Genomic DNA, 21,630 nt, shown 5'->3' on the forward strand with positions numbered 1-21,630 from the left:
TTATGAAAGAACAAATAATTGTTAGTGGAAGGGAGAGAGAGAAGGGGGGGGGGGGCTATTCTATGATATTGCATGGTCTGGTGGCGGAAGGTTTAAAAAGAGCGCCAGTAGAACTGTGATTGTGTTCTGTTACTCGGGATATTTAATCTGAGGACTGCTGTTAGTCAAGGAAAAAAATCTTAGTAACCAGAGAGTTGGAGCGTGAGCTGGTATTGTCTGGTGTTATTAACTCCACCGCACAAGACCACAGGCTAGCGTGTGACCAGGGGAAATGGCGCTCCTGGCCGAATGTCTTGTTGAGATGCGCGTTCTACACAGTGGTCATAATATCTCGACATTTGGCGTGACGTGGAACAATGGCGTAAACGTGAGACGTTCATCACTAAAACCATTTCATGGATTGTGGTATATTGAATTTAGAATGGAGTACCCTTTGATTTTCTTTATATATATATATATATATATATATATATATATATATATATATATATATATATATATATATATATATATATATATATTATTTTTTAACCCTTTTAATTTCTGTGTTAATGATTTCTTGTTCTATTTTTGAGTCCAGCGTTTCTCAAACTGTGGAATGTGACATGCTAAAATGGGGTGGGGGAGGGGTCGAAGGTGTTGAATTGATTTGCATTTTTAATTTCGTTTCTTCACTCAGTTGAAACAAAGCAGAAACAATTATCCGAGGAACATTCATAAGGCATTATCTTTACGCCTTGTCGCTTTTGGGGCAACATAAGGGGGCAACAAGTCCCTGCAATATAGATGTATCCAGGGCCAAGCACGTTATTAAAGTGGCCGGTTCAATGCCCTCTGTAATGTACCGGTTCAGTGTCCTCTGTAATGTACCGGTTCAGTGTCCTCTGTAATGTATTGGTTCAGTGCCTCTGTAATGCACTGATTCAGTGTCCTCTGTAATGTATTGGTTCAGTACCCTCTGTAATGTACCGGTTCAGTGTTCCATGCAATGCACTGGTTCAGTGTCCTCTGTAATGTATTGGTTCAGTGCCTCTTTAATGCACTGATTCAGTGTCCTCTGTAATGTATTGGTTCAGTGCCCTCTGTAATGTACCGGTTCAGTGTTCCATGCAATGCACCGGTTCAGTGCCCCTGTAATACACTGGCTACCCAGTTTCTTCTGTCCTTTGCTCAGCTCTGAATGTTTGAAAATGAGCTCATAGCATGCACCATGATTTATGTCGGCGAGTGTCATTTGTAGTATTGATAGGTAAACACAAATACCAAAGCATATAAACAGGACAATGGGATGAGTACTTCTACTGTCCATAAACTGTGAGCTCATCAAAGCATTTCAAGCCTTTCCACTGATACATCCCACCCTCAAAACGTGCATGTTCAGTTCATTGGTAAAGTACCAGTAAACAAGATTAATTTTACGAGACGAGTTATTTTGAAATTTACGAGAGGGCAACATCGCGACCATAAATTGGTGACCGAACAAGTCTGACGTTGTAATACGGCACTAATAGAACGGGGAAGTGTATTTAGACCGTTATCTGGGGGGGGGGGGGGCTTGAACTCGTGTAAACTTGTCCGGATCGCATATCGAATAGGCTAGGACAGTGCATCTCACACTGTACGCCTTTGTGACAGTGGTTACCTTATTACCTTACACATGTTAGCGCATAACCTCATGGGCGGGGTAGGACAGCTTCCATTGAGAATAAGCGCCTTACAACTTAACAAGTACGATCATCGTTGGAACGTGAAACAGTTGGCTTATTTGTCTGGTTACACATGGTCCCTAGGAATGCTAACTTTGAAATACAAATAGCAATAAAAAACAATAAGGATTTTGATTGAAATAAGAGATTTTAGAGTAAAGAGTAATGTCCCTTGTCTCTCCATGACCTTACCTCCCTTCGCATATTTTTGTTTACCAAGGCATCTAGAATTGCCAAAAATAAAAGTGAAAGTAGCCAGGGGAATGTCACGCCATCAAAGCCAAACAAATAATATGGGAATGCCAGGTTGATCTTTACTCGGCCTGACTAACAAACATACCAAGGGCTAGGTCTTTTAGAGATGGCCGTGATGTATAGTGCTGAACTAGGCCACTGTGTGTGCGTGTGTGTGTGGAGGGGGGGAGTTGGAAAGAGAGGATTTGGAGATGTTTGGGGGGGGGGGGGAGGAATGAGAAATTCACAATTTAATGCTGGAAATCCAGGGAATCTCGCGCTTGGAGTGAGTGCCCCTGCGCAGATGTTTGTCTGGAAGGGGAGAAACGTGAGTGTGAAATATGAATCCTGATTTTGTAGGCCTAGAAAACAAAAAAAAAATAACGGGAGGGGGCGGGTAAAGGATTAGGGCGCTTGTTCAGTTTGGACTTGGTCAGTGGAGAACATTGATTTAGGGGGGGGGGATATCTACAGGAGTGGAGGATGAGAAAGAAAAAAATTGTTTTGACGCTGTCATAATTTTAAAGGTGAGAACATCAAGTCTAATGTGTGTGTGTGTGTGTGTGTGTGTGTCAGAGAGAGAGAGAGAGAGAGAGAGAGAGAGTTTTTTGGTGAGTGACTCAGTGTACACGTGAACTCGGGAAATACAAACTTTAAGATTTTGAGCTGAAAGTCATAAAAATTGAACTGGAGGAAGTCGTCTTCTCTTCGTTTTCGGGTTTCACTCCAGCGGCTAAAGAGTGAGTCACGTGGTACACATCGTGCCAACTCTGAAACAAAGAACTTTGTTTTTTTTTTTAATGATGACATGTACATGATTTCATTCAGAAGAAACAAAAACCTTGTTCTCCTTTTACCCTGCCGGCAGGGAATTTGTCTTTAAGCTACAGCTTTGTTTCAAAACCATCTTCCTGAGAACAAAGTTGTTTCACTGTATCTTCTTTGTTCACCTCAACTAGTAACAGTGCATTGTGTCCAATGTTGTCTCATTCTGACGTTCTTTTGATTTCACTATTTAACTCTATATTTTCTATTTTGTTTTGTTTCGTAGTTTTGTTCACGGAAATTCAGATTTGGTGTCAGTTTAGTGTTTGGTCATTGTATTGGATCAGTTCAAATGATATTTACTTGTTTTTTTTTAAACTTCACCCCAAACACATTCCTTGACGAAATGGATTGTTCTTTGATAAGTAAACTCCATCAAGATCTGTTGACCGTCTTTCTCCATTCCTGTCTTTTGCCTCTTTCAATGACAGTCTCGTCCATTATTTTATGTTATCTCCCCATCGCTTTATCTGTCTTCCTCTTCTACTTTTTCCTGGTACTGTTCCCTGAAGGAAAATCTTTGCGAGCCCCGAAGACCTTGTTATATGGCTAAAGAGTTTTAGTTTGCGTTTTTTTTTTACAATAGTTAGCAGGTCGTCTTGGGGTCCTGTAGTAACCCTGTCTCTAATCTCTTCGTTTGTGATGCGGTCTTTAAATGATTAAGACCTTAAGGTGATAAATGGCGGTGAAGGGCTGATGAAAGGATTGAAGTAAAGTCAGTTTTTTTGTTTTATGTCTTCAAGATATTAGGATTTCGCTTGTGTTTATACATACATCTACATTGAACTTGATATATATCTATATGTGTCAATACGTTTTGTTTTATTGAAGTTCCGTATTAATGAAATACTACGCCTACAACGGTTTATCTGGGCTAGCTGGCTGGAGCCGCAAACCTAACAACCGTGTAACCACACTTGGCACTGGCTATCGTCCACGAACTTGATGTCCGAAGTCTGTGAGATGACCAGCTATCTCTTTTGACCATTCACGCACATCTACATATCAATAATGACCATCTCTCTGTGGCTGGTGTTCGTTTAAAGCTGAGCTGGAAATTTCAATTCACTAGATATCTTCTGTCTTCCTACCAATGTTGTCACGTGACCATTTGTCGACATTTTGTTCCCTTGAGTAAAATTTCAGCAAAAGCTGGAGAAAAAACTCGATTAAATCTCGTTTGTCAAACACATTGACACTTGCTCGTCGTCCTCGAGTCTGTTTGTGTTAGAGGAATGGGGAAAATGTTGATGTAGCGCTGCGAGAAGTTAGAGGGCGTAGATCAAAAAGTTGTTCAAAAGAGGCTCTAGAAGTGATTTGAAAGCCTAGATGAAAACTTAAACAAAAAGTTTCTAGAAGGTATATTCGTAGATAGGCGTGAAAACAGTTTTGCTAGAATAGGATCTTTTCATTGAAATCCTAACTGTATGACATATTTCTCTATAGTTTGACTTATCAGCGACACTCTGGATGACTGAAGTACTTCAATTCTTGTTATTGTCACGCTTCAACGTTAGAGCACCCATGCCTTTACTATTTATTGTCCGATGTATTTGTCCATCTATCTATTAGAGGCCTGGTTCTACAGGACGTCTATCTATCAGAATTACTCAGAATATTTTTAAGAATACCCGTCATTGTGGCATCTGGTGAAAGAAGCTTATCGCACCTCAAACTAATCAAGAATTATTTGAGGTCAACACTTCACGATGGAGAGATTAAACTAATCGTTAATTCTTGCTATTGGGTGTGATCTAGGTAGGAAGCATTTTTTCGATTCAATCCAATAAGACTTCGCTACACACAAGGCTGGTAAAGTAAAGCTAATTGGATCGTGATTTTGTACTTCGTAAAGAATGAATAAAAGCAAAGACCTAATACAAAATCGTAATTTTCACTTACTATTCCTTTCCCTACCCAGGCTGGGCCACGCGCAATCCGTTTCGCATTGGGCCCGCAGTTGTTAGGGCTCTACAGGACTTCTATCAGAGGCTCGGTTCTTCAGGACTTCTATCTACCTGAGGCTTGGTTCTACAGGACTGTGATGATGTGTCCTGTGACAGGCATATCTGAAATGCAGACATCGTGCTCTGGCTGAACAATGTTTTGTATTACAGTTCTAGGGCATTGTGGGACAGAAAGTTTGAATTGTTTAGGTAACAAAGAAATCAGACGAGAATAGTTTCAGTGGTGATTGTCTGGTAGATGAGTATTTATTAAGCGTTTTAATGATCATTTCATCTGACAGAACTTAAAACTATTGGTTTGCAAGATTTTTCTGAAAAGTTGGTTTGATGTAAACGAATTCATTATCGTATAATTATTTATGTCTGTCAGTCCGTCTGTCAGCGTTTTCTTCTTTGTACAAAACAATATTCTTGAAAACTATAGAAATGTTCTATCACTGTTTAATGTACACACACACACACACAAATACAAATAATTGCCATTGTGATAGCCTGATTCACGTCATTTCTACACGTTTGTACACACGAGTACACATGATATTTGTACCCTTATGTACACATGTTGCTTGTAGTCTTCTCTACTCTTGAACACACTATTGTTAACTATAACTTGCGCTTATAGCGTAGTGTGTATTTTAGTCTGATAGAGCACTTGATTTACATGTGAGATATAACAAACTAGGTCAAAGTGACATCATGAGATCGGCTGAATAACATGTTTTAAAATAAGTCTGCACCTTAAGGTGAATGAAAGTCAAGCAAGTCTAGTATACGTTTTTTTTTTGTTTTATATTGAATACTGTCTGATACGTTTATTGAAACCAAACCTTTTAATGCTTGCTAGTAGATAAAGCAAAGAGTTTGTTGCATTTTTATAGAGTTAGGTTGTTAGGTTAATTTGGAGCTTATTTAGGCAAGTGTAGAACTTGATAGGCAAGGGTGGAACTTGTGTAGGCAAGTGTAGAACTTAGGTAGGTAAGTGTGGAACTTGGGTAGGTAACTTGTGTATGCAAGTGTAGAACTTGGATAGGTAACATGTGTAGGCAAGTGTGGAACTTAGGTAGGTAAGTGTGGAACTTGGGTAGGTAACTTGTGTAGGCAAGTGTGGAACTTAGGTAGGTAAGTGTGGAACTTGGGTAGGTAACTTGTGTAGGCAAGTGTGGAACTTAGGTAGGTAAGTGTGGAACTTGGGTAGGTAACTTGTGTAGGTAAGTGTGGAACTTGGGTAGGTAACTTGTGTAGGCAAGTGTGGAACTTAGGTAGGTAAGTGTGGAACTTGGGTAGGTAACTTGTGTAGGCAAGTGTGGAACTTAGGTAGGTAAGTGTAGAACTTGGGTAGGTAACTTGTGTAGGCAAGTGTGGAACTTAGGAAGTTAACTTGTGTAGGCAAGTGTGGAACTTAGGTAGGTAAGTGTGGAGTTTGTGTAGGTAGGTGTGGGGCTTGGGTAGGCAAGTAGGGTGTTCGGGTAGGCAGGAGTTTACTTGGATAGGCAAGTATGGTGGTTGGGTAGGCAAGAGATAACTTGTGTAGGCAAGTCTAAAACATGTGTAGACAAATGTCATACATGACAATGTGGAGGTTTGCGTCAGGTGTTTGACAGTAGTTGATTTCTTGCTATTGCCAACTGGCGCTACGAAAAGAAGGTTTCTATCTACTGAACATTACATCATAGCTAAGTGTTTCAACTGACGCTTGGTTTATGAGTCTACGTAAAGAGTGTTATATAGCGCCTATAAATGACGACAGCTCCTATGTGTTACAGTGTGTATCAATAGACTTGAATAGGTTAAAGTATTTTTTAAAAAAATACACAGGGTTTGTGCCTGGGCTGACATTTACTTTAAAGTGACCTGGTTTAGTTGAAACTTGTAGATACAACAAGAACACAGTGGTTCCCAAATTGTGTCGCCGACTCAAAACTTACAAATAGTTTAGAGGAGATGTACATGTGTTCTTTGTAAAGAATTATTGGGGAATTGTTTTACTTTATAAGTTGTTTGTTTTAAATATAGTTCTCCTAATGTACATTTATTTTTTAAAGTAGGCATTTAGTTTCAGTGTATCTGCAATTACACACACACAATATGGCAATTATTTACTACTTAAGTGCGAGTTGAGACCTCTATGTCTAATTCATTTGGCAGGCAAGAAAATATGACCATGGTGTAGTTAATTGGATTGAGGATGATATGACTTGACTTCGTTTCTAAGAGCAAGACTACGACACAAAAAAAAAAATGTTTGACCACCATTTGATCCCAACAAAGATGATCATCGTCTGACCACAGTAAAGCTTGTCTGTGTTTGGCACCATCATGCCCCCAAGAAAGATCTGGCACTCTTCGATCCCAAGAAAGATCTGGCACTATTCGGCCCCAACAAAGCAGGCTGCCATTGTATCCTAACAGACCGCGACACAATTAGAGCCTTACTAACCGGGACACTATTTGATCCTCACCTAACAGGACACCATTAGGTCCCTACATACGAGATACCATTAGATCCTAATAATGCTGGTTCATAAACCAAACATTGGAAATTATCACAAGCTTAGAAATATAATTGTATATTTCAGATTTAGCCACATTTGCATTTATCAAACAATTTACTCCTCTATGCTATATTATGGACTAAAATAAGTTGATATTTTCACCTCATTTAATTCTATCTAAATTGCAAACTGCCAAGGTAGACTATATGTGAGCCTATTTGGGTTATGTCCCAATGCAATAACCCTTTATCAAACCTATGCAAGAGATAAGTTTATAAAAACACAAGAGAGTTGTGGTTACTAGATTAAACCATGCTTCCTTCCCTTTGATGTCCTGTTTCACACCACTCGTGTGATATCTTTAGCCCTGTTTGCAGATGACACCCAAGATAGACATATCAGCTGATGATTAGGCGTGTCCGCTATACTATTGATTCTCAAACAATGCAGAGGTCACTGAACCCATTGACTGACGGTTTCCAAGCATCGTTTATGTCCCGAAAGACGCCTTACACGAGGCATTCCAATGTGTTGGGCTTCTCCTGTACTCCTGTTCTGCTTGAAACTAATGCTTTAAATTGACTCATTGTTTAGTCATTTCAGTTATAATAAACCTGTATTACATTAATGGAGTTGAAGCGACACAGTCTGAATAACGAAACTTCGGCTGTTCGTTTTAATGTTAAGTTTTTGTTTTAAACAAATTATAGGATGCAGCTCTTAGATGTAGATCTAGTTCCAGCAAATGTAATACTTTGTGTTTATGTAGCCTGATGGGTGAGTGGTCATTGATCAATCACTGTACGAATGTATGGACTTGTTAGATCTTTATGATTTGGCAGGAAGCCTCGGTCAACCATTGCCTTTGAATGTTTGGGCTGAAAACCATTGTCTTTTTGGTGTTTTTACATAGAGCCAATGTCTTTGACTGTTTGGGCTGAAAAACATTTTTGTGTGTGTAACCTAAGAACCACTGCCTTTAATTGTACAGACAGAACTATTGTCCTTGATTGTATTAATCTTGATAGACGTTAATTCGCGTTAAAGTGTGTTTTACTGCGACAAGATGTCTCCTATGTTTGTGTGTACCACTTAAAAACGTGTGCTGTCACCCCAAGGCGTGTTCCCATTGACAGTATGTGTGCTGCGTGTCGTGTCAACACAGTACTTTTCCCTATCACCAAGGAGGCTGTTCACAGTTCTTCAATGAGCTGGAATACTAGGGTTCGGATACGCAGGTTTTCGGGATCTTTCATCAAGCACCAGGCATGGTTTGGATTCGTTCTAGTTTTTTTTCTTTCTAAAAGTCTTTCCATCAGGGACATTTATTTTTTTAAATTGTATATTGGGGGTTGACTTCTATTTTAAAATTTGAAGAGGTTTACAAATGATGTAGTCTACCAATTGGCTACACCTGTTCATGACGTTTGCTCTAATGAAAAGTTGAAAATGAAAACATAGGAGAAGGGCAAAAGGTCAGATCCATTTAAAGAAAAAAGTTTCTTACAGTGAACGATGGCAACTTTTTTGTTTTCTATTTACATTTCATCAAAGTATTCTGTACACTGGATACACACAGGAGTTACAGTTGGGATTACGCTTTTTTAATCAGGATATCGGCAGTATATATATAAACGAATTTCTAAGCATTTATTATTTAGCTCGTAAAATTGATAGTTCAAAATTGTGTCCTTGACATTGTTTTTTTTTTTAATCCGTTTCCCAAATCTCTCATGTTATTCACTTGCTCACGTTTTTCTTTAGGCTCCATTACATCGCCACCACATTTCATCATATTTCTCTCTTCTTTTTCTCTCTTTCTATAATTTATTACTAAAAGAACGTAAACGGGATCTGATTCCGGTTTGGATGAAGAGAAGATTACTGGGATTAATTTCTAATGTGGAAAATCCACAACACTACTTTAAACAAGGTTACAATATGCATACTAAATAGATTTTTTTCTCTTTAAAAAAATAGTAAACATTTTTTCTGTGTAAATATAGTACTTAGTATAACAGAACTTACATAACTTAACAATAAAAATTAAAAAAAAATATATTTAAAAAAAAAATCTACAACAGTTTGCATAAATGTGTTAAAAATATGGTAAATAGTAACCTCCCCTAATAAAGAGCCTGAAATATTTGTTACTATTAATTGTGAATAGTTGTAAAAGCGGTGCATTTTTATGAAAAAAACTGCTTGCATAAGTGATTTAAAAAATTAGATTTTTCGCTTTCAGAAAAGAAAAATTTAGCCGTTGCATCAGAACTTTGAAAGGTCTAAAATATTGTGATATTGGATTTTCACTATCTTTTCTAGTGAGATCTAAACGGGACAGACGGACAGACAGGCCACACAAAACTATTAGCGTATTTTCCCCTTTCGGGAGCCGCTAAAATGGTTTTATTTTGTTTTAAATGTTTTAATGCCTGCAAGTTTATATTCTAAAAAAAAAAAAATTCATTTATACACAGTGCAATCGTTTCTCTCTCTCTCTCTCTCTCTCTCTCTCTCTCTCATTCACACAGTGTCTGGAAGTAGGCCAGTTTCTTGCGCCATATTTCTTTGTTTTGATTTTCCCCTCTGATTCCACTTTTTCATCTTCCCACGCCTCGCTGTTTTGTTTCGTTGTTTCTCTTCGCCCCAATTCTAGCTTTGGCTATTTCTTTCACTGCTCACACACATTCAAGGTGATTCTCTTCATGCCACATGCGCGTCACCTTCTAATGCCAGTGGACCAAATGATTCGCACACACACACACACACTTGTAATATTGATTCAAAGTGTGCGGCTACGTACCTATCACTTTAATACTACTAATAAATACAAATAATTTCATACCTAAGAAATAGGGGATGATACACGAATGCTAGTAGACTTTCGAAAGCCCAGCGTTCACCAGCACACAATAAATGAACACGTTTTAAAACTAGATCTAGATCACGTTTTAAAACTAGATCTAGATCACTTTTTAAAACTAGATCTAGATCACGTTTTAAAACTAGATCTAGATCACTTTTTAAAACTAGATCTATATCACTTTTTAAAACTAGATCTAGATCACTTTTTAAAACTAGATCTAGATCACTTTTTAAAACTAGATCTAGATCACTTTTTAAAACTAGATCTAGATCACTTTTTAAAACTTGATCTAGATCACTTTTTAAAACTAGATCTAGATCACTTTTTAAAACTAGATCTAGATCACTTTTTAAAACTAGATCTAGATCACTATAACAAGAAATAAAGGAAGCACAAAAATGTCTGTTTGGGACTTTGTTTTAAATATTGACATCCTGATGGTAAAAATTCACTTGCAGAAGAGTAGGCCTACCGGTATCATAACAAAGACAGCATTTCCCGCCACGTCCGTAGACATTTTTGTTTGAGCAGACGATAAGGGAAACAATTCTTTTCATTGGATCACACTTGCAGTATTTCGTAGGTCTTGTCTAATATATATTGTTAGTTCGTGTGCTGTCAGTTATGCATACTTATATATTGTTTAACTTCAACAAAATAAAGATTTTAGGTTCCATTTCAAAAGTTAGTTCATCACTTGTTTGTTAACTCATAGTGTTCTTTTCACATACATATATGTTGTTATAGTCCAAGAGTTAGAGTTAGGGTTACAGAGCAAGAGAGTGAAAACAGAGAGAAATAGACATTGTTTTGAGCCTCCTGTCTGGTTGAATTACATTTACTGTTGCGCTGTCTCTTCTCTCCATTATTTATTAATTTGCAAACATTCTAATTATTTTTTTACTCAGCTACCTCCCAACTTTGTAAATTAACAAAAGACTCTTGGTTTCATTTCTTTTCAAATAGATCCTTGCTGGAATCTCTGAGATCGAAGAAGTCCATGGTTCACAGGAAGTGGCTCTCAGCAGCCATGACCCAGAACACCTACAAGCCAGCGACGACTGCAAGGAGCGTGTTCGTGCCTCCAGATCTCCAGTACGACCGCAAGCAAAGAAAAAGTCTGCCCGGAGGAGTCTTAGTCTGCCCTCGGGCGGTCTTTCTTACGGGGATGTCAAAATTATGTACAAGGATGGCCACTTCGTTACAGTTGGCGCCCCGTCTGACAAACAGGAGGCGGGTCCGGCGGAGGACGAAGAAGTAGAGCAGGGCCCAGACACATGTCAAAGAAGTAATCTCCCTTCGTCTCTGAAGGAGGTGAACGAGGACCTCTACGACCAAGATGGAAACATGAGAGCAGAGATTTTGATGCTCCTTGAGCAAGGCATTTCTGACGCTCAGCAGTTAGACTACAACAGATGGGACGAGGGAGGCGGGGACATCAACAGACGAACTAGGGCGGGGGCGCCCATTTTCTTGTCACTCCCTAGACGAAGGCAGAAAGGGAACAGACCCAATTCAGCCGACGAAGGTCAACTGTTGCGAAGCTACAGCAAATCCCATCAGTCACTTGTCAGCCATTCCGATGGGGTGGACAGTGGTCACGGAGAGCTGGGCTCCGGTCATGGGCGCGATGGCAGAGAGGGCTCGACGTTGAAGCGAAACAATAGTTTTACTGAAGCCATGGGGTCAGACCTGACATTGAACGAGACATATAAAAGAAGTGAACCAAGAGATCTGGATAACACAGAACTTTGTGACAGTGGATTTGATGATCAAAGACATTCCAGAGAAGACTCTTCCCATAAAACCCGAACCAAAGGTCCTGGGTTCATTCAGAGAATGCTGAAAAAACGTAAGGGGTCAGCTTCAGATAAAGCCTTGTCACTCTCAACATCAAAGCCATCCAAAGACGATCTTTCAGCGTCGTCACTCTCGCTGGCGTCTAACTCGTCTGCCACACCCACCTCACCGAATAAGCGTGATCCCAGAGACTCTTCCCTCACGCGCAAGATGTCGTTCAGGGGGATATTTAAAAGGAAGAACTCGTCTGACATGTCAGGGAAGAAAACATCGGATGAACAGGACATTCTTCACTCGGCGTCCTACCCTAACGGCAGTGAAAGCGGGTCTGTGCTGAATGTCTCACACCGGAGGGTTCTGACAAACATTGGCGAGTCAGACAACCACCAGGACGATCTTCTAAACATTGAGCACCCAGAGTCTTTATCGCCCAGCTCGTCCATGTCGAGGTCTCCCAAGACGCCCTTGTCCAACTCTAGTTCCCTGAGCTCCCTCCAGCACAGTATTGCTTACGACGACAACGACAGGACGCCCACGGCCGACTATGGTCCAGTCGTCCACCGGCGCGTCCGCAGCTCATCCGGGCGAGTCAGGTACACGGGTGGCTCTCGCCTCTCGGGCGACTCGTTCTCGGAGTATGACTTCAGCTCTCAGGAGTTTCAGAGCTCTGACGATGCCCTCACTCCACGGTCTTTTTCTCCTGGCATCATGGACATGTCTGCGGAAGGCGAGCGGACTCTGGTCCCAAGCCCGGCATCACCTAACGACAGGTTGTCCCCTTGCATTTATCAAACTCTGACATCGAGTCCTCAAGGAGGCAGACGGCGCCCTTCAAGGGAAGATGAAGGTTCTCAATCATCTTCCACCAGGGTCTCGTCATCTAGCTCGAATGCAGACAAAGGAGAAATTACTTCCAGCAACAGCAACGACTCTGGGATACAAAATGACGTCATTGTCACCTCTAGCACCGAGTCCATGCAGGTAGGTTGTCCATCTCACTATCTACAGCTACACTATTTGTTTTTACCTTAAATACTAGGGCTGTTTACTTATAGGAAAAGGTTCCTGAAGTGGACAAATGTCGATCATCCTGCTTCGTTTGACTTCTGTCTTATTTTCTTAAGTTTTCTTGAGCTGAGAGGGTCCATATATATTGGTCAGACCAAGGTTATATAGCATTTTAGTTTTATGCTATTGTTTGATACGATCTTGGAATTAGTACTCTTTCAAAGGAATCTAAAAGATTGTCTACAAATTCATGAGATATTAAATATACTCATTATGTATATCGATTGAAACGTTCAGAACATGCTGACTATGGTATATGCTTCTGGAGATATTTCACCTTAGCAGACAAAGTAACACAGTAGCACTTCCACCAGGATGCAGGTCTTAACTCTCAAATTTAGGAATGAAAGAGCGCGCCTTCATCTTCCGATAGCTCTGATTAAAAACAAAAAACAAAAGTGATTCTACACCCATTCGCCCAAAGAGTAATGACTTGCGGCGATAATGACTTTTTCCTTAACTTACCCGAGTCAGCATTCAAGTTGACATAGCGAATTCGATGAATCTAGATTAGCAATGACAATAGGAACAAATATATTCATGCCTTGCTGGTTGTCCATCTCACTATCTACAGCTACACTATTTGTTTTTACCTTAAATACTAGGGCTGTTTACTTATAGGAAAGGGTTCCCCTTTCAGGCCATGTGGTCTATAAGGTAGATGATATAAAGGTCATCTTTTTCTGTAGCCACAGTTAACGAGGGTGTCATGTGGTCAGCACAACGACCACCTATTACCTAGACTAAATCTAGACGTTGGGAATAATGCTAGTGACTTTTCAGTTCTTGTTCATGTTTAAGTGTTGAGGTGTAATTTAAACAAACAAACGCATTGAATAGGAATGACTTGAACCAGAAAAGAGATTCGTGCCTGACAAATAAAAACAACAAAACTGGATGGTGGAAGTCATTGTATGGACATAGTTATGTGTGACCAGTATTTGTCGTTTCTGTTTGTCGTGGAGCTTCAACTCTGGAACTTCATCGGGAAACGTAGGAGATATAATGGAGAGAGGGGGGGGTCATGTTACGGATATACTTCAAATTTGTTGTACAGTATTCAACATATGATCCAATCACTTTTTAATTTTATATTAAAATTCAAGATACAAATAGGAGGTGAATCAAAATGTAAAATATATGTTAAAATATTGATCATTGGAAAACGCAAATAAAAAAAAAAAAGCTTATCTAAGATAAGAACTCTGCACTTACAGCATCTCTCAATAATGTAGACGTTATTTTCTTTATTCTATATCAAACAGAATTAATTATCAATAATTAATTGCCTAATTGTTGTTGTCGTTTTTTTTTTTTGTTAAATTGATCCATGTTTTGTTAGGTACAATAAATAAATAATTGTTTAAAGATTAACTTGATCCGAGAATAAGTGTTAGAGAAATAACTTGTTCAGTTATCTAAGAGGACGAAACCGTAGATATTTAGCCGTATCTGTGAATACTGAAGGGTTATTTATTTTCTTTTGTTTATATCAAGCAAAATAATTAATTATCAGTAATTAATTGACTAATTGTTTTTTTTTTTTATTAATTCATGAACATTTTACGTGAATGTGTGTGGGAGAAATAACGTGTACACACTTTTTACCAGACAGACGGACAGACAGAGTTGATAGAAGCTTTGTTAAAAAGCTTTAGTGGAACATATTTGTTAAAAGAACACAAAATAATAACGGCACTTCTCTTCTTTTAAGTTTTTTGAAGAAACAACTTGTTGAGGCCGATCCTCTTGATTGAATCAATCTCAGCTTACACACTAACTTACTCTTGTCCTTTTTACTGATTATAGACCACTGTGAAGCTCAGGAAGTCCAAATCGCCGTCGCCTGTAGCCGAACGCCCGAAATCAGATATCACAGTCCGCTGGGCAGACCTGTTGGAGCAGGTCATGGACCCGGGTGGTGTCAAGTATCGCAAGGAGGCAGGCAAGCTGCGCAAGAGACCCCGACCCAAATCTGATATCGGTAAGATAGCTGCTGTTATCTCCTTTTTTTTTTTTTTTCTTATAATTTTTTGTTTTCGAGGGGGGGGGGGGGGGTCTATTTGTGACCTTTTGACCCTCTTAGAATGTAGGCCAAACATTTCATGTTGTTTTCAATTTGAAAATTGCAAGCAATATTGTAAAAAACAAAAACATGAATGATTTTAGTCTTGCGCGATTAATCCTTGAGTTTGTAAGTGAATCATTGACTGTATAGTAATAGATGAACGGGCGAGGGATTTTTGTCACGGGTCTTGAGCTCGATTTCTTTACCACTACAATACTTGCGAGACAAACCAGTAGCTAGACTTTATCTACTAGTAATAACGGCTTTAACTTTTTTTTTGGTGCGGATTTTAAGATGAATGCACTTATCTTAATTATACCATCATTAACGTTTGCTACTCTTCAGGTGTTATGTGGTGGGCGGTTAGTCGGGATGCACTTGGAAGTAGATACATACTTCTGATCTTGTGTTTTTTAGATAAACGTCAAGATCTATTTATGCGCAATGCTATTTTTATACTTTAAGGGCCAGCACTTTTTTTTTGTATATATCCCCCTCTTAGGGATTAAAGTGTAGGGAAGAGGAACTCTTATTGGGATAAATTTGAAAAGTTAACTACGGGCTATGTATATAGGTCTGAATTCACTTCACGTGTGGCCGTGTACTCTATTTGAACATAGAGAGGGCGATCATACAGGTGTAGGCTCCACCCACTGAGCCAACCACTTGATGTTGTGTTGATTCCACCCCCCCCCCCCCCGCCTGGCAGTGCTAACTTAACACCAGTGTTCTGTGTAGCTATGTAAAAACAACAAAGATAATCACTGACATGATTCTATAACATTGTCAAGATCTCATTTTGTTCAATATTGTTTTAAATAGTATAATTTATAATATTAAAATCTAGTATATCAATCTAATGTTAAACATAATGTAAATAGTGTAATAATATACATCTGCAGATTCCTTCATTTATAGTTATCTATGTGTAACAAGACCAGCTAACATTCGTTGTTTATTATATAGAGTTTATAATAATTAAAGCCAACCCAGTTCTGTCTAATATGTGTTATTATAAAGTTAAAAGGAACCAAATTATTACACGTAGAATAATTCCACAAATATTGAAAGACAAATTCAATTCGTGTCTAGGTTCCTATAGCCAGTCAGTACTGTATATCCTCTGCTGTTCAACGTTTTGATAATAAGCACTATGAAATAAAAATGTTTCCCATGTCTCAGAGCGCGCTAATAGAATTTTACAATAGAAAGTACTAAGTCAAACAAAAATATCAATAAATTGATTTTAAAAAATGGGCTTTGTTGAAGCGTTGAAATACTCAATTATGAGGATCCCTGAAAAACAAAAAGTCTTGTACTATGAGTGACTTAGCGTGCCGTGGTTACATCTACTTCGATGGTATAGATACTTTGTCTAGGTTGATGGCCATCTAGGTTCTACTCCCACGGGAATGTGAGCACCACAGACAACAGCCAGGCTAGATTCTAATCAATGAGAAATGAAACGCCTAAGTGCCAGGCGCCCCCCCCCCCTTCCCCAAACAACCACCACCTCGTGGCGTTCGGAAATGATATGTTTGAAATTTCATTTGAAGAAATCCTTAATCTTGCAATTCAAAGTTTTAAAAATGAAATCTGGAACTTTCTCATATTGGATGTTTACACGATGTAGTTTAACTCAGTAATCTCCTGTTTGTTTAGTTTCTGATTTGAAAGATCCACTTGTAATTCTTGACGCCATTTAAAAAAAAAATTAGTGTGGTAATTTAGGAAAAGAAGGAAACAAAATAATTATTATAGTAATTTAGGAAAAGAAGAGAACTCGATATTGAGCAATGTTGGGGTGATATATAAGGTAACCCACAGAACAATTTTAGGGGGGAAAAAAAGAAATATCGGAAGAGGTTTTAAAATTAAATATACCAATTAAACAATATCAAGGACGCCTTTTCGGGGTATGTTGGAGGGGGTGAGGGGGGGGGCTGAAATTGTTATGCACTAAACATTGGTCTAATTAGTTGCTATGTTAATGTTCCTCTCTGTTCTAAATGTTCCATTATTTTGGTCTGGCTGCTCTAACGTTTTCACCTTCTGATCATCCAAAAACACCATTTATCCCCATCATCTCTCCCACCCCCCCGGTCACTTCAGATGAGGGCTTGGAGAACGGAGATAGCGAGGAGGAGGAGGTGGAGGAAGATGCTGACATGGATGTGGAGGAAGATGATGAGAGTGATGAAGGTATCAGCGTTCATTTCATTGCAAGTGGAATGTGCTTCATGCTTGTGTCTGTCTCATCAACATGTTGTTCACTCACACCCTTTCACTAATTCTGCCTCTACTTTCACTAATTCTGCCTCTACTTTCACTAGTTCTGCCTCTACTTTCACAAATTCTGCCTCTACTTTCACTAGTTCTGCCTCTACTTTCACAAATTCTGCCTCTACTTTCACTAGTTCTGCCTCTACTTTCACAAATTCTGCCTCTACTTTCACTAGTTCTGCCTCTACTTTCACAAATTCTGCCTCTACTTTCACTAGTTCTGCCTCTACTTTCACAAATTCTGCCTCTACTTTCACTAGTTCTGCCTCTACTTTCACAAATTCTGCCTCTACTTTCACTAGTTCTGCCTCTACTTTCACAAATTCTGCCTCTACTTTCACTAGTTCTGCCTCTACTTTCACAAATTCTGCCTCTACTTTCACAAATTCTGCCTCTACTTTCACTAATTCATTCTCTACATTCACTAATTCTGCCTCTACTTTCACTAATTCTGCCTCTACTTTCACAAATTCTGCCTCTACTTTCACTAATTCATTCTCTACATTCACTAATTCTGCCTCTACTTTCACTAGTTCTGCCTCTACTTTCACAAATTCTGCCTCTACTTTCACAAATTCTGCCTCTACTTTCACAAATTCTGCCTCTACTTTCACTAGTTCTGCCTCTACTTTCACAAATTCTGCCTCTACTTTCACTAGTTCTGCCTCTACTTTCACAAATTCTGCCTCTACTTTCACAAATTCTGCCTCTACTTTCACAAATTCTGCCTCTACTTTCACTAGTTCTGCCTCTACTTTCACAAATTCTGCCTCTACTTTCACTAGTTCTGCCTCTACTTTCACAAATTCTGCCTCTACTTTCACAAATTCTGCCTCTACTTTCACTAATTCATTCTCTACATTCACTAATTCTGCCTCTACTTTCACTAATTCTGCCTCTACTTTCACAAATTCTGCCTCTACTTTCACTAATTCATTCTCTACATTCACTAGTTCTGCCTCTACTTTCACAAATTCTGCCTCTACTTTCACTAGTTCTGCCTCTACTTTCACAAATTCTGCCTCTACTTTCACTAGTTCTGCCTCTACTTTCACAAATTCTGCCTCTACTTTCACTAGTTCTGCCTCTACTTTCACAAATTCTGCCTCTACTTTCACTAGTTCTGCCTCTACTTTCACAAATTCTGCCTCTACTTTCACTAATTCATTCTCTACATTCACTAATTCTGCCTCTACTTTCACTAATTCTGCCTCTACTTTCACTAATTCTGCCTCTACTTTCACTAATTCTGCCTCTACTTTCACTAATTCTGCCTCTACTTTCACTAATTCTGCCTCTACTTTCACTAATGCTGCCTCTCTTGTTCACATTACTATCCTTTTGTTTTAAAAAGATCTTTTTTAAGGTTTCTCATTCCCTCCTTCTGATCTTTTCGAGTCTCCTTTTTTTTTTTGCCCTCGTTTGTCTTCAATCTTCTCTTTCTTCCCTCTTCCCATTCTTGAATCGTTCTCTCTTAACATCACCCTTTCTTTCTTTCTCCCTTATTATATTGTCTCTCTCCTCTTTCTTCCTTCTCTCCTTATACCCTGCCTCTCTCCCCCCCCCTCTCCTTTTGCCTCCATGTTTATCTCTTCCCATTTCTCTTTCTCCCTTTACTCATCTCTCTCTCTCTCTCTTTCTCTCTCTTTCTCTCTCTCTGTCTCTCTCTTTCTATATGTCTAAGAAAACTAACACACATGTCATGTGCCATTCTTGCATGTCCATTCATAACTCATAACATTGTTAACTTCCCTGGGGCTAAAACCTAAGTCTTACAGAAAGCAGCTCACCACTTGGACTATGTGCTCCTTAGTTTCTAGCTATTCAATGTCATTGATTTTATGTTAGCTTCGCTTCTTGAAACAAATGTGTTCAATCTTTGTTTTCAAAAATGTGTTCAATCTTTGTTTTCAACAAATGTGTTCACTCTGCTTTAAACAAATGTGTTCAACCTTTGTTTTAAACAAATGTGTTTAATCTTTGTTTTAAACAAATGTGTTCAATCTTTGTTTTGCTATTCTATGTATTTGAATGTCCTTTTATTTCATAACAACTTTGGTGGTTTTAACCAGAAACTCTATTCATAAGATCGTGTCAATCTAACCCTAAACTTTCATAGCGCACGTTCTTGAGGTGGTCTCACAACTCCCAGGAATGTATTTCTTGTATCATACATGTAGTGCTTGCTGTGCTCAGCCTGTAAGAAGTCACTAACATTGCCTATCATGATATAATATACTAAATATCTGCTTGAAGTGATCTGTTCGAGTGTATATCATACAAGTGATCTAGATCTATAGCGGCAGATTCTGTGAGAAATGTGAAACATTTTGGACTAAGCACCATTTTACATTTATGATGAATCTCGAAAAGTTTATTTTGAAGCCTGATTGGAACTTACTGACCTATCTGCAGAGAACGAGGCACTGATAAGTCCAAATGGACGGACACTACTATACCAACCTATAAACATTATCTTTGACCTATAAACAAAAACAAAACAAAAAAAAACTAAACAATTTAGATTGCATTGTTGTTGCTAATAAGGACAATTTCTAGACAAATGAGACCTGCGTTCCAAAATCTCTTGTTTCACTTTCTGACATTTTGTCAGCGGGGGAGTAAATGGCTATTGGGGGAAACAAAACCAGGTCACGCGCTTATTATCCGGTCCTCTAGCCCAGTACTAAATGTCAACGTTGTCAGTCTTCATCCAAAGCTGTGACAGTTCTCAGGACTAAAGGTTCAGTTCCCTAGGCCCCTGGCCCCCCCCCTTTTTTTCGGAACGAGCTTTTTTTTTTTTGTAATTACCGTTTGAGAGTTAAACCTACAACTATATTGATTTCCAAAATGGTGCATACATGAATAGTCTGTTAAAGAATTGTTAAGGTTAAAGCTGCCTGACATGGTCTCTACGTTATATATTGTACACAATTGCAGTATAGTACACAATAGTTGTCTGTTGTTTCCTCAGTGGTTAGCTCTCCATTTCCTAACTACACACATAAAAAAGAAAAACAACAGAATTACTTTCAGAAGAAAACAATGAGATTTAACGTGTCGCTCTTGTAAAAAAAACAGATAGTCGCAATTTTCGAACATACATTTCATCAAAATACACAATACTGCTTAAAACATTTCTAGATGCATGAACTAAAAGACCAGCGCCTCTCCCCCCCCCCCCCACCCCCACAATTTTTTTTCTTCTCATTTATTCCTCTTAATGCGTTCACCTTTCTGTGAAATCCTGATCAGATTGACGATTTGCCCTTGTACCTAGGTCAGTGACTTAGCTCCGCTAGCTAGAACTTAACCATTGAACGCTTGCCTGCGTCTTGATCAACTGCAAATCATTACGGATCAGTTTGGCTTAGATGCGGATTAGTTGGCCTGCTAGGGATGCAGCACTTGGTTGGGAATACCCGGTGCTGTCAGCTCATTGCCTGAACGGCACTTGGGCTTGTAGACACTGCTATTTCCACAAATACTTTCTTTACCCAAGTGTACTTGGTGCAAGGAATAAGTATCAGAGTCAGTCAGATGGCCTGGGAAAGAGAATCTAGCTGTTTGTTCTGAAAACGAGGCTAGCGTAGAACTACATCTAAATTTACACCAATAAAAACTTGCGAAACAAAAGGATCCAAATTGTATGGCTGTAATAAAGTAATCGCGTCCTAGTCTCTTCCATGACAAAACTACATTTGTTCTTGACCTTGTAGAAACAGGAATCTACTAGAAGACTGTTTGGTGTGAGTGTAAAAAGGAGAAAAGGAATTATTGCTCTTGGTTTTGGGTTTACTCGGTATTACTTCCCTTACCTCGTGTACACTCGCTCAACATGGCGGCGTGTTGACACTGTACGTTTCATTCATCAGCCTTTAATAGAAGAGACTGCTGGAGTTGGGTCATACGGATGTCTGGGTACGCATGCGGTGTGCAGTGCACGTGTGAGTGCAAATGATTGCATTGATAACAAAGACTTTCTGTTTGTACTATAACATAAATGTTCTGCTTTGTTGTGTATTGATCTCGGGCCTGGCTTTTGTGCTTGGTGACTGTGACTAACTCGCGGCTCTTGGACTTTGTTTTTATTTCAGCATGTCTTATGCCAGGATAATAACAGATCATGTTTTTTTTTTTTTTGTTTTCTGTAGTTTAATTTGTGTGTTACATTCTAATTAAGTGCATTGCAACATTTTAAAAAAACATAAATACTCTACTATTGTTTCAAAATGTGCTTATAGTTGTGGTAATGATTTCGTTTTACTTTACTTTTACATAAATAATTGTCCATAAAAACAAGGTAAGTCCAACAGTG

General features: G+C 38.9%; 1 protein-coding gene across 4 annotated transcripts in view; it reads left to right on the forward strand.

Annotated features, from left to right (window-relative positions):
• Nucleotides 1-21,630, forward strand: part of LOC106055773 (uncharacterized) — a 193,879-nt gene that overhangs the window by 134,850 nt on the left and 37,399 nt on the right. For 3 of the 4 annotated variants that reach the window (XM_056012939.1, XM_056012936.1, XM_056012937.1), the window contains 3 exons: nucleotides 11,060-12,874; nucleotides 14,771-14,945; nucleotides 17,142-17,231. In XM_056012939.1, the coding sequence (XP_055868914.1) occupies nucleotides 11,060-12,874; nucleotides 14,771-14,945; nucleotides 17,142-17,231 (2,080 nt within the window). The remainder of the gene's footprint in view (nucleotides 1-11,059; nucleotides 12,875-14,770; nucleotides 14,946-17,141; nucleotides 17,232-21,630) is intronic. The other variant, XM_056012938.1, reaches the window with a different exon arrangement.

Source organism: Biomphalaria glabrata, chromosome 15 (assembly GCF_947242115.1).
Source record: "Biomphalaria glabrata chromosome 15, xgBioGlab47.1, whole genome shotgun sequence".
In the NCBI taxonomy this organism is placed as follows: domain Eukaryota; kingdom Metazoa; phylum Mollusca; class Gastropoda; family Planorbidae; genus Biomphalaria; species Biomphalaria glabrata.